Source organism: Zonotrichia leucophrys, chromosome 2, assembly GCF_028769735.1.
Source record: "Zonotrichia leucophrys gambelii isolate GWCS_2022_RI chromosome 2, RI_Zleu_2.0, whole genome shotgun sequence".
In the NCBI taxonomy this organism is placed as follows: Eukaryota; Metazoa; Chordata; class Aves; order Passeriformes; family Passerellidae; genus Zonotrichia; species Zonotrichia leucophrys.
The window spans coordinates 44257024-44270879 of record NC_088171.1 but is presented as its reverse complement, the minus strand read 5'-3'; the positions used below and the strand labels follow the sequence as shown (position 1 = coordinate 44270879).

Below are 13856 nucleotides of genomic sequence, written 5' to 3'. Positions count from 1 at the left end.
AACACCTGAGTAGAGATGTAACATTAGAGAAGCAAACTGAGGGTTGAAACTGTCTTTGGAGTCTCCTGAAAAACAGAGGAAGCCTCTGTATGTATTTCCTACACTAAGGAAAAATACTTGAACAACGCATTTTTGGAAAATTAAACTGAATTTATTGGTCAGATTTATCAGGGAGGATATGTTTGTTGCATGTTTTTTACTCTCCTGACGTAAAACTGCAAGAATTTTAGAGAAGCTACAGAACAAAGCCCAATAATTTTTTCCTACTGGAGTGGCTGAAACATTCAGTGAAAAATTATTGGAAAATTATGGATAGGAAAGTTTCCTTTAGTTAACTGACTTCAGCAGAAATAACGGTTATATTCTTTTATTACAGTGCTTATTTGGAAGGTATAACTGCTTTTTCATGTTTTATTGAAGCCCTGTCAGCTCAAATGGCACATCTTTGTTTCAAGAGATCCACTGAGAACACTTCACTGTGGAACAATAACTTTTGGAAAGGTTTTATTGCATTAATAGCTGTGTCACAATTACTATAACAAGCAGTTACATTTTTTATGATAGCTATAATAAATTATGAGCACTGAGGCAGGAAAACTGCTTCTCCTGTTCTGAGAGAAGCAGTTACCATTCTTTGGGAAGGATTATCCAGCAAATATCTGCAAAATATGAGCTAATATTGCTTTTTTATATAGTTCTTTGGTATTAAACTACTACCGAAAAAAACCTCATCAAATGCCCTGTTGCATAGTATTCAACATTTTAGTCTTTTGGCTGCTTCACCCGTCTTTAAGGGACCTTTGACTTGATCCCCAATCCTGAATTTTAAAAATTGTTGGGATCTGAAAATGAATCTACTAAAACATGTGTCAAACTAGGGGCTTAGAAACAGATATATCTAAATTTTTTAAGTGTAATGTACTTGTGTTATTACTGTATAACTGCTGTGCATACTGAAAGAACAATGTGCATTATACCACCAGCAAATGTATTACATTAATCATTTAAATATTATTAAAATAGCACAATATATTGCAGCTATTCTTCTTTCAGAGGATATTCTTGGAGGATAATACAAAGCTATTAATTTCAAAATAACAACCAAAAAAAGTTAATTGTGAAAGCAAATGTTTCTTCAGCTTATCATTTCTACTTATTGCAAAGCACTTCCAATATAGAAGGATTTTTTTTGTTCGCGCCTCAATTCTGATAGTAATTAGGTCTTTATTTTGCATTGGAGGGGGAGTAATATAAACAACCATCCAGCGTTAAAATCTTTCCTTTTATGTGGTGTTATCTTGCTAGTTAAAACCAGAAATTATTTCCTTTGTGCTGATGTGCTGTCGTACCTTTATGATATTCAGCTAGGAACAATACTGTATTTTGAGCATTAAATGAATTCTTGGCTTCCTTTCTGAATGTTTTTGCACACCAGGGTGCATTCTTTGGATATATCATTTTGAGGTACTTTCAAACAACTTATCAATTTGTGTTTGATAAAGAAACTCTGAACATTAAGCTTTTACCCAGCTTCAATCAGAGTGCTTATGTGTGAGAAGAGGCAGCTCAGTCTTTTTTAACCCTATGCACTCTGGATTTTCATGTCACCATGATTAAACCAGCACCCTCTCTCTCTGCTTGTTCTCTTTGCTATACACTGGCAATCTAGCAGAATTTGATCACCAAAACCCCCCATATCCTAGAAGTTTCAAATTTTGAGTGGTGTCCAGATACTAAATCTTCATCAGGGCCTTGAGGCAAACTCTAGAGTTATTTAGTTGAATTTGACACTGGTTTTACAGAGGTTGATATAAAATGTCCTGTTTACCATGTAGCTGGAACAAATAGCCAAGCATACAGCATTGGTGATCCATGCTCCCCATGAAAGAATTTGACAAATAAGTATTCATGAGCTTTGCATCAGCTGTTAAATGGGCCACTAAGTTTTCTCTAGAAAGTGAAGAAGCAGATCAATGACAAAACAGCCCTCTCTCAACACAACATTATGTCATTTTTAGGGGATGACAAGACTTTAGGTCCCTTGAGCCTTGCTCAAGGCTTTGTGGTCTGTAGGAACTCATTTCCTTCTCCAGACATTCAAATTCAGGTGTCCCTTTTCAAAGCCCTGACTTCTTTGTTTGTTCTGAACTTGTGGAATTGAAAAAATGCCCTAAAAATAATTTTGCAAGGCCCAGACTTTGGCTAGCATCTTATCCAAAGTTGTTCCCAAACCAATGGTTTTGCAGCTAATCAAAAATAGGTATGGTGGACATTTGGTGGGGATAAATTAATAGAATTATATCTATTAGAGTAATTTTTACCCTAACACTATCATAGAAACACTTGGATACTGAACAGACTTTTTCACTCCCCCAAATTGACATGTGATGTGTGGTTTTGGATATGTCCTATACAGAAGAATAATATGCATATGCACAAAGTTAATCATGTGGCTCTTTTGAAGAAGAAAATCAAGAAGAGACTTGAAACTATAGGAGATGGACTTAGTGCTTTTGAACCCTACTTTTTCAGCATAGCACAGTTAGAAATTTGAAGGTTTCTCCCTCCTGGGTTAGCAGCCAGTTACTCTTCTTCCCCTGAGCCAGCATATCCAGAATAAATGAGATGTTGAAACAAAAGAGCCTGTGACCAAACTGAAGCAGCACTATAAAAATCAACTTAATTTAGATTTGTGTAAGAAAGTTCAGGGTTGTTAGCTGGATACAAGACTAGGAGAAGGTGTTCTGCAGTGTGTGAATGTGAGCCATGGTGTCTGTCACAGATTTGCCTAGTGATATCAAGTTATTTCCTCCATTACACTGCTCTGTTTGTCATCTTAGCACGGCCATGTTACCACACCCTGAAGAGGACTTGTTTCTCTAATCACCTCTAATCCATTGTGACAGGACTTGTGTTAGTTGGTGGCAGCATAATGTCTTGGCCAATTAATTTCTGTTTTGAGAGGGTAGGTGAACAGTGTGCAATTCAACCCCAGTGTGGAATATGCTTCAAAGTGCAATGCATTAGAAAACTGGTGTCAAAAGATCAAACAGGTGTGGAGGAAAAAAGAAACAAGGTAGGTGGATGACAGAGCTAATGTTCAGGAAACTGGGCTGGATGTAGGAAGGGAAGAGGTTGTAAAATTATATTTTACAGTTTTTCATGCCATGATTAAATAGTCAAACTTGAGAACAACAACAGTACCACAGGAATCCTTGTGAGACAAGGACAAGAATGAAGTATTGTGAGAAACACCAAGACGTCTCACTAAAACTACTCTGGCTCTTCCTTTTCATTTAGCAGTCAGGGAAGAACCCAGTGCATTGTGCCTGAAAAGTTGAAAGAAAATGAAGCCTCAAGAGTAACTTATCCTGTACTTTATTTTAGGATTTTTTCAGCAAATCTGATCCTTTTCTGGAGATTTTTCGGGTGAACGATGATGCAACCCAACAACTTGTTCATAGGACTGAGGTAAGGAATAGAGTTGAATTCACTTTCCAAGGACACAGATGGGCTGTCAGGAGGCATACTTTATGCTTCCCATGTCACAAAGGGAAGTGGTTTTAAATGTGGATGTGCAAACACACTTTAAAACACTTCCTGTGGCTGTATTTCTCTTCTCAGAGAAAAGCAAGGCACAACTTCCCAAGGATTTTTTGGGAATCACAGCAAGCAACCTCAGAGAAAGAAAAAACAGTTCTTATCTCATTTGCTGCTCCTGTGTTGTGTCAAAGTAGAATGCAATGTGGAGATTGTTTACCCAAAGTGATGGTGCTTTATTTCCTTGGCCTATCAGGGCCAAGCGCACGTCCAGATGTCAGTCAGCAGACAGTCACGAGATTTTGTTCAGCTGAGTTGAGTTGGGTGCTTGTGCAGATTCTGTTTAGATGTAATGTGATATAGTGTAATAAAGTAATTAATTAGCCTTCTGATATCAATGGAGTTGGATACATCATTCCTCCCGGATGTCAGGCAAAAAATCACCGATACACTTCCTTGTGTTACACTCTAGTGTTGTTAACTAATGGGTATCAGGTCTTGACTTATGCACTTTACAGTAAAGGAAGATGAAGCCAAAGGTCCAAACCTAATTAAACTGGCAGATACTCTGTTGGGAGGTCAGGAGATATAAACACTAGATTTAGCCAAAACCAGGCTACAGGCCGTATCATATTTTTCCTTTAATACTATGTTGCTTCTTCCCCACCTCCTCTCAGGGATTGTAATCTGGGTGCTTTACATTTGTTTGTTATCAACCAGTGACATAATTGCTCCATGGTAATAAATGGCACTGTCTTTAAAAATGGCATTTAGGTGTACAGGGTGGAGCTGTAGCAGGTGTCAGGGGTTATAAACCTGTTACGGATTCCACAGAGTTTTCCTAGCAAGGCAAATAATGTGCCTCTAAATTGATGTTGCCCATCCCCATTGCCCAGTCTTCCATTGCTTCCAGTTCAGTTCTACAACCTTTCCCTTGTCAGTTTTCTCCCACTGGGGTGTGGCAGTGCTGGAGCAATGTCTGTAACATCATCTGTGGGTATGTATGGGTCCATTTCCCACTCCTGCTCCTTTTGGGGGCTTTGCAGAGGAAGAGTGTTGGAAACTGCCAGTTGCTCAAGGGCTCATATCTCATTGGATGTAGTTGTGAAAACTCCAGCTGAGCTCTGCTTTCTTCTCTTGCTGGTGAATGTACTGTATTGAGAATTGTGGCTCTTGTTAGCATTCTGCTGAGAGATGTGGAAATGTTAAGAGCTCTCTTTCTTCTTTTCACTTACAGGTTGTGATGAATAACTTAAATCCAGCATGGAAGACCTTTAAAGTGTCTGTAAATTCTCTGTGCAGTGGAGACCAGGATCGCAGGCTAAAGGTCAGAAGTAATTCCTACTTTTTTAATAGCTTTACTCATAGAAAACAAAAGTTGCTATCTCTTTTTCAAGTGTAGATTGCTATTCTGCATTTCTTTCTTCTTTGATGGAAAAGATGATCACACAGCTGCATTATGATTACCATAATCAAATTAAGGATGCAGAGAAGTGGTAATCCACTGTAATCAGTAGATTATGCTCTATATTTCTTACAGTAACCTCAAAAAATATGGGGCTCTTTTCCCCAATCAGTTGGATAATTTAAATCCAACATCATTTAACTGGTGAAAGTATACTCAGGGGAAGAGGCAGCCCTACCACAATCTTAACTACTATTTCCTCACTTCTATATCTGGAGGCCTTCTGTAAAAGAAAAGCTGAAATAGGAGATTTTTTTATTATACTTGAAGAATAGGATGGCCACAAAAAGACATGTGTCATAGTGGAAGTGTTTCTAGTCGGCAGAAAGACAGATAATTGGGAACATGGAGCTTCGTGTAGAAAAAAATCATCTTCTTTTGGCTAATTTGTCTTAAATCAAGTCTTTATCCAATTGTTTTTCTGACCAGGTTTAAGGCTAATACTAAATTTAAAAACATCAAACAAAGAGCACTGGTGCAGAGTGTCTATTCAGACTTTTAGACCTGATGGAAGGATATTGGACCTAAAAGTATGACTATTTTTTTTTCTTACTATATCAAATTACTTAATAGAATTTTATTTTGTCCTTGCAAACATTTCTTCTTTCATCATTATAGCTACAAAACCCTGGAGAACAGGTCTTGTCATTTTTCACTTCTTACCGCAGGATGTACTGTGCAGATGGAAAAAATAAAATGATGGTGAGGGTATGTTACAGTGCACATCTTCGCTGTAACTTTTTTACCCTTTCCACAGATGTGTGGAAAGGGTATAAAAGCTGTCTTATGAATGCTTGGATTCACAAAATTAGCCGTGTTATTATGGAACAACATATAAATTTGAGTCAAGAAATGGATCAGATTTCTGCTACTGAAATGAAAAGCAGAATTAGCACAGCACTGCCTTCATCACATTGTGTACATGTGGTCTTTAAATCACTTAGATGAGAAAACCTAGAAAGAGAAGCAAGCAAAATATGAAGTCTTGGATGTGAGAACAAGTGGCAAGTCCATAAGCGTAGAGAAATGAGGTTCCACAGGGAGAAAAATGCTCTTATCTTTGAAATCGAGATGAGAATGTATAAGAAAGGCTCAGATTTCAGTGTGGGCAGAAGAAGATGGGTCTGGGAATAAAGGTGGTCTTTTGAGCTATGAGCAGAGACAGTAGTCAAAATTGTTTGCAGACAAGCTGCCAAAAGACAGGCTGAAAGGGGAGAAGTGAAGAGGAACAAGAGTCGTCCCTTAGGACTGCCTGTAGAGAAGATACAGGCAAAGTCAGTGAGAGAATGGCTGAAGAAGAAAACCAGAGCAAGACAGGTCTCATGAAACTACTGGGAATTTTCAAGACAATCTTTTATTCCCTCTTTTTGGGAGAACTTTTCATGGTTTTCGTTTGTGTATGCAAATGTTTGCAGCCCTGCTTTAGATATCTGCGTATTTGCCTGAGGCTACAGTTCAGCTATTTGCAGAAAAGCTAAAAGTACTAAGATGTGCATCAGATCATTCATGAGTACAGGAATATTTTAAAACTAATTATGGCTGTAAAATATTAAAAAAGCTTGATACTTATTTCAAATTCAGGCCTTTTTTAACTTTAGGTGAGTGTAAGATAAGACTGTTATGGTAGAGCAGCCTCTCAAATCACTTGTATTTGAGAGATAGCATATAATACTTGTCAGATAATTATTTGCTTCTTTTTTAGATGGTCTATAACCTAGGAATTGGATGGCAGCTAGGACAGAAGAGTGAAAATTATAAGCATTAGAGAGATGAAGTGTCTGTGACTGGTATGGCACTGTAAGAATGTTTATACTTTGATTTACTCTGATTGACTAAGCATTCCACTCTTTCCATTACCATATCTTGGAAATTTTGACTTCAGTTGCTTTGTTTCACCTCATAAAGTATATAGCAATATGTTACTGCTAAGTGTTGGAAGAGTTCCCTGTGCCTTATTTAATGTGGGGGAGATTTAGTGTATTCCAGCTGCCTTGCTGAGCACCAGCTTCTTGCCAAGATTGTTTGATCACTGTGAGCAGTAATTGCATAAGGCTGGGTGGTTTTGTGTCTCTTCCTGCTGTTAGTTTTTAACATACTCTAAAAGCATAATCTAAGTTAAGGTTTAAAGAGGCACCAGAAAGTCTCAGAGGGAGCTGTCAGCTTGTGGAAATTCTCAACTGCAGACACTTTGCAATTGTGCCTACCTTTGGTTTACCTCTGGAGGCTGTTTGGAAGCCTGAAATCCTGGCCCTCCATCTCTGCCACTGAATTCAAATGGGTACTGAGCTTAGTGGTCAGATTTTTTTGTAATGGGGAATGAGGATTAACATGGGAAAAGTACCCTAACAACTCACAGAAAGTCATTCAGCTCACAGGGAGTTTGCTCTTCATAAGTCTTGCACACAAAGCAGTCTTTACACTGTCTGGGCATTTGAAACTTTCTGGTTTCAAATGTCTGTTTAGAAAGATAAGATGAGCAAGGTCACTAAAATCAAAGCAACCAATAGTTTGGGTCTGCCAAAAGTCTTTTGCTATCATTCTTTACAAAGTCTGTTAATTTTAATTTCTTATGGGCTTTTAAAGAAAAAACTAATTTTGCTTTATTTAGCTGTGGTGCAGAGAATAATGAACATTTTATTCCTCTCAGGACATCTTGTAAAACTTTATTACAATTATTGCTGCTCTAGGTTTTATTATGAGAAGTATATATTAGATTTATGGACCTACTAAGTTTTTCTTCCCAGACAGTGAAACCATCCAAGAAGTCTGGTCATGCTTCAGTGCCAATCATACCTTCTTTAAATGCTAACAGGACAGACAATTAGTGTATGCATTGAAGTGAACAAAATGCCTCTTAGATGCAAAAGTGGTGCATTGCTTCTCTGATATGTAAAGATTTTCAAATCACAAAAGTGACTACTGATAAATCTGAGTGAGGATTGTACTCCTTCTGAGGGCAGGTTTATCCTAGTCTGTTCTGCTGAAAGTCCTGTAAATTGTAAAACTTTGGCATTCAAATCTGGTTTCAGCATGTGAGTTATGTTGCTGTCAATGGTTTATCTGAAATAAAAGATTGTATTGTGGTTACCTTCTGGTAGGGATCATCTACTGCCACCCATTCTAATAGTTGCAGGGTTCTTCTTTCTCTAGAGAAGTCCTGGGAATGTATACAGAAAAGTAATCTCTTTTTGTTTTGGTATTAGGTGCTATAATACTTGGAAAATAAACTCCTAACAAGGTGCTTGTTAGGCAAAGGCCAAACAAGCATACAGCATACAATAATTCTATCTCCTGCTGAGGTTGTATGGAGAACCTCCTCAAAAGAGGTTCTGTTCACAAGGAAAAGTAGGAACTGAGGAAAAAAAATCTGGAATAAAAATGTTTCTGAGGTGAACTGATAAGCTGCTAGGAGAGTGGGAGGCACATGTCATATCTGTATAGAAAGCCCTTTCCATCTTCCACCCACATAGGGGAAATTTTCAAAGGAAACATGTCCATTAGATATTTTTCTACCTTTCAAAAATCTGTCTGTTGCAATTATATCATTGATGTCAGCTTGTTTGCTGCTTCATCCCTGCGTGACCCAGATTACAGGTGCTGATCACAGTGAAATTGGTGCAGCTGGGATAGGGACACGCAGCCGTGGTTACCGGGGCTGTTCCATACACTGGGTTATAAGGCCTCTCTCTGTGTGTATGGATGGTTCTTTGCAGCCTGAAGCCCTCAGACAGTACAGTTTCTTTCTTTTGGCAACCATGGAAAGGTTGCCTCTTCCTGTGTGCTTCTAATGAGGTTAAAACTTGGTTCCTGCCATTCTTCTCCATTTTCTTTTATGTCCAGTTGACTCTCTTGGCTCTGTCTATCTGATGTGTTGGAGTAGCTGTATCTCAGGCAATGTTTGGGTTTCTGCTGACAAGTCTACTTCCATATGCTTGTAAACCCCAGTGTACCTACAATGCTCTTAGTCCTAGCAAAGATGCACTCAGGACTTTAAAGGTCATTTTCAATTTATTTCCATATTAAGATCTTGATAAATAAGTTGCTTTCCAATGTGAATTTTCATAGAGCATGAATTTTCTACATTTTTTTGGTAGGTCATTGTTAACAAGGTCTTCTTGAGAGACCGGCACTTTGCTTAAATTAGTAATCTATGCAGTGCTGTCTCTGCCTTGTTGATACTATTATATAATGTGAACCTCATTACAATATTAATAGAAGAAGCTCCACGGCTTACAAAAAAGATCTTGACATTGTTCTGGATGCAAATAGATAATCACTTGATTTTAATTTTATTAATTAAAATCATTACATGAGAATTTGTTCTTATTATAATGATCACTTCCCCAGTGTCTGCTATTGCAATTTTGGGGGTGGAATGTTGGGTCTGCTTCAGACAGTTATAACCTTCTGTTTCCTTCTGATTTCTTAAAAGTGTTGACTCTTTCATGCAAAATGATGGATCATTAGGGGAAGAAATTGCTTTTTACAGATTGTCTGCTCCATTCTGAGTTAAGGAAAAGTGAATAGCAGCGGATATTTTTATACTCTCTGAATTATTGCTGCTGTGTTCTCTAGATCAATAAGTTTTCAGTGACCTTTAATACTTGACTACAGCTCTGCTTATAAAGGTGCATTATAAACTGTAAAATAAACCCTCAGTATCTCTGAAAGCCACTAGTGAAAGTAACTGAGCAGAACCTGTGAAGGAGACCAAGTAAAGTTTAAAATACAAGGAATAATATAGTCAGACAAATCCATTAGTGCCTTTATTCTTTCACAGTTTAACTGTCAGAGTATGTGAAGCACTAGTATGGAAAGAAACAGTTTGTGGTCAACAGCAATAATTTCTGCAGGATTTTGAAAGCCATGTGCCTTAAAAGGCAATTCAAGCAGTGTCAAATGATGATTAGAAAGGCATGACCTGAAGGATTTTATGCTGTTCCCTAAAAGAAGGCTTGTTTGTTGTTTTCTTTGGGCTTTTAATTCCATGTAGAAAGAGACTGGCACCAAGAACAAATTACAGCGCAGGCTAGATTTGCTGGTTATTTTCTTGATTGGGTGATTTCAGTCATACTTGATTAACTAAGCAGTTCTACATTTTCCCTTCAATTTACTCACCAAATTAATGCCAGTGGAGCCAATCATTCCCTGCTTGCTTACCCTGGTGTTATTGAAGAGGTGTTTGCAAATGGAGTCCTTCATGTAGAAAATGTTCAAAAATAAAGAAGGGTGACTCAACCTTTACATGCCTTTAGTATGAATCAAAAGGTAATTTCAAATTTCTTTTTTTTAGTTGTTTCCTTTTCATTAGGTCAAAGCATTTTCCTGGAATCTGTAGAATAATTGCCTCACTCTTAGAGAATACCACTCTTTCTTTACAGACTGAATAATATTTATTTATTTAGTTAGTTAGTTAGTTAGTTAGTTAGTTAGTTAGTTATTAGCCACTTCAAAGATGTTATTGTGTTGTGAATTTTCAGCAAAGTTCTTCTAGAGCTAAGTGTGCAGCTGATAATTTTGGATAATTAAAAGTTCTTTCTTGGTGCTGAAAAGAAAAAAAATAGGCTTAAATATTAGGATGAGATGTATATTTAATAAGCTAAGAGAAATATTTGTTTAAGTGCATACTGCTTCATGAGCATAGGAGTTGTAATACAGTCTTCAGAGAGAATGATGCATTATTTTGAGGGTTATTATAAAATTAAGCAACACACTGTGAAAGGCAGTGTCTGAGACCTTCTTGCCTAAATACCATCAAACCTTCATTTCAAGTAAATGTTTCTTTTCCTTTTCTTTCATATTACCCTTGCTTTCTCTACATGAGAGAGAGAAGTGCTACCACAGGCACTACACTGATTATTAAAAACTTAAGATGCCTATTTCATAAGGCTTACAGTGACTGTGGGGAATTTGCTGCAGCCACTCTCCCTGTTGTCTGTTTGGGTTAATCTACAATTGGCTTATGATATTAGTGCCTCCTGAATTCACTAATTGTAGCACTGTGTTTGGAACCCTGACTTGTCTGAGTGTGTCAAGGACTGACCTGATCAATCTTCATAAACTCGATGCAGGTGGAGTGTAAGATTTAAGATGACCCTCGAAACAAAACTGATTAACTCTATGTGTGTGTGATCTCAGCTTACAGATTTATTTTTTTTTCTCTTGCTGTTCCTTAGTTGTATTCTTGATAAAGCAGCTGAAGATGCTAGGGAAGAAAATACCATGTTGCAGTCAAGATTTAGGGGAGAGAAATAGACTCAATAAATGAGCTTGATCCCATATCTGTTGGAGTCAAGTGAACTCATTCCAGTGACTTTCATAGCCACTAGTTTGTTCTCCATTGAAGTGAACTCCAGTGAATTGCTGGATTTATAGCAAATTAATTGTCACATTAACTAATCTAGATTTGGGTTAATTGATGTTTGTGACGTGCTTTGAAGATGAAAGAGTTCTCTAAATAACAAATGTTGTCACAATAATTAAGGGTCCAAGTGAATTGCACAAGGAGAGATCATCTGACACATTGTAGTTATAAAGAAAAGAGATGATATTCACATCTCCAAGGGCCTGGGTACTGAAAAATGTGGTAGAAGGCTGAAAATCTGGTATATTTAAATGAAAAGGGCAAGGTAGCAAGGGACAGGAGTCTTTCTCCCAACCTTGGATGACTGACAGACCAAATTTCAGAGTTCACCCTGTGAAAAGGGATTTTTACTTCCTGTTCCTTACCAGAACCACCAGTTCCATGAACTTTAGGGGAGAAATGAAATTTCCTCCTGACATTACAAGGGGAATTCATAGGCTGAAGCAAGGGCAGAGAGGACAAAAAACAAAAAAACAATTTTGTGTGACTATGTTTGTCTGGATTAGGGGATCTGAGGAGTGTTTTCTCTGTTTCTCTTTTGCAAATAAGAGGATTGCCTCCAAATAATTTGTACATTGTATTTCTTGTGAGCTTCCTTCAATTTGCCTACTGCCTCCATGGTTCCATCCCAAGACAAATAAGTACAGGCTTCTACAGCTTTGCTATGCAAGCCATCAGTATGAGAAACATTTTGAAGGGCTCTTTCTCATTATCTTTGAAACCGAGTTTTAATCCTCTGAAATGAAGCAGAGGCTCCTGTAAGTGCTGCTGACTGTAATCCAAATCAGGGGTCTGGTTCCCTCACAGGGGAATAGCTGATAGAGCACTAAATCCCATCCCTGGGACCATTTAAAATGAAACAAAGCACAGCCCTGGTAATGAGGACCATTCCATACTGGAGGGTGGGCATGTGGGATGCCAATTAATTAAATGACCTCTACATTCTTCCCAATTTTCATATCTCTGTGTTGATAGTGCACTGAACATCCTTACAGACCCCAGAATTAGCTCAGAGCTGCTTACTGTGTAAGTTTAGAAACAAGTGTTACCATTTTGAATTAAAATAAAAGAATTAAGCTCTTCTGTCACTAAACTAGATCAGGATTAGGCATGGCTGTAACCTTGTAAAGCAGCTGAATGCTGTACTGAGAGAATTTGAAGTCTTGTATATCTTAAAGAAAATCCATCATTTTCATGCCTTTGTGTCTACAGGACATTTTACTGTGGGAGACTTACACCATCCTGTGATATTAAAAATGGAAGTCTAACCAGTTTTTCATATTCTTTGTCTTCATTGTTTTCTGCTGAGATTGGAAAAAATAGGGAAGGCAATTTCTAGACAATCTCATTTCAGTCTCTTATAAAGTAACAAAGCCTCACATTGGCTGAAATATAATCAACTTACTAGGGCCTTTGGTTTCTTTCCAGTTGTATTTTTTACTGTGTAAATTGAAAATTAGGCACTCACAGAAATTCTTTCCTTGTTGTAAAATCTTGTAATAAATGTAGTCGTTGCAATGAACTACATACTTTAAACAGAAAGATTACCTTAAAATTCTACTTATAAATTGTATTTGATAGTTTATGGGCTAACATACTGCCATGTGAAAATGGCTACATGGTGCAGATAATAAAATATGTATATTTTAAATTTTAGTACTCTCAGAGAAACTAGCAGAATCAAATCTTAGGCTAAAGAAAACATTTGTTAAAAAATTAGAAATAGTACCTTCAGGGGCCCAATTATAAGTTGTTTGTGATATTCAGGGCATCACAAGGGCAGAAATAGGTATTAAGTGTGTCTAAATGCAAATATTTTAGAAGATGTCTTATTACACAGTGGTTACTTGAAAAGTGTGAACTTAGTCTCACACTAAAAATGTGTATTTAGCCCTTCTGTATCCAGAGATCTCATCTAACATTCATTCTGTTAAAATTTAGATCTGCATTTTTAGTTTACCAAAAACATGTTTTCTCACAGCTAGATGATATACACATTTTGTAATATGTAAGTACATGTGTATAATGTATATGCACCTGACATAATTAATTATGTTTTGCAATAAAATATGTTTTATCTCCCTTACCAAATCTAAATTAGTTACCCTAAATTAAGCATGGTTTTCATGTTCTCCCAGCAATTTTGAAATTGTTCAATGGCAGTTCTCTACAGGATTCCATGAAAAAAACCCAGCCCTCCTTGTGGTGATACTGGAGGAAAACACGGCTCTTGGGACCAGAGGCTTCAGTGTATTTATGGGTAGCTGTTGTTCTGTTAGTGTGTTACAGCTGCTGAAGCATACCAGAGAAGTTTTGCCAGTGTTTGCTATCACTAGCTCAGAGCTTTGAGCAGGATTTGATGTTAGGATAAAGCTCCTTTGGGACACCTCCATCCCAGTACCACCCAGCCAAAGAGAAATCGAGAGCTGCTTGTTCACTGGGGACACTCGGGTTATTTTAATGGCCTGCTCACCAGGAGCAATGGCT

General features: G+C 37.5%; 1 protein-coding gene across 2 annotated transcripts in view; it reads left to right on the top strand.

Moving 5' to 3' along the window:
- The window catches only part of CPNE4 (copine 4), a 228295-nt gene that overhangs the window by 135677 nt on the left and 78762 nt on the right, over positions 1–13856 (top strand). For both annotated transcript variants that reach the window (XM_064704788.1, XM_064704787.1), the window contains 2 exons: positions 3388–3471; positions 4778–4867. In XM_064704788.1, coding sequence (XP_064560858.1) covers positions 3388–3471; positions 4778–4867 — 174 coding nt within the window. The remainder of the gene's footprint in view (positions 1–3387; positions 3472–4777; positions 4868–13856) is intronic.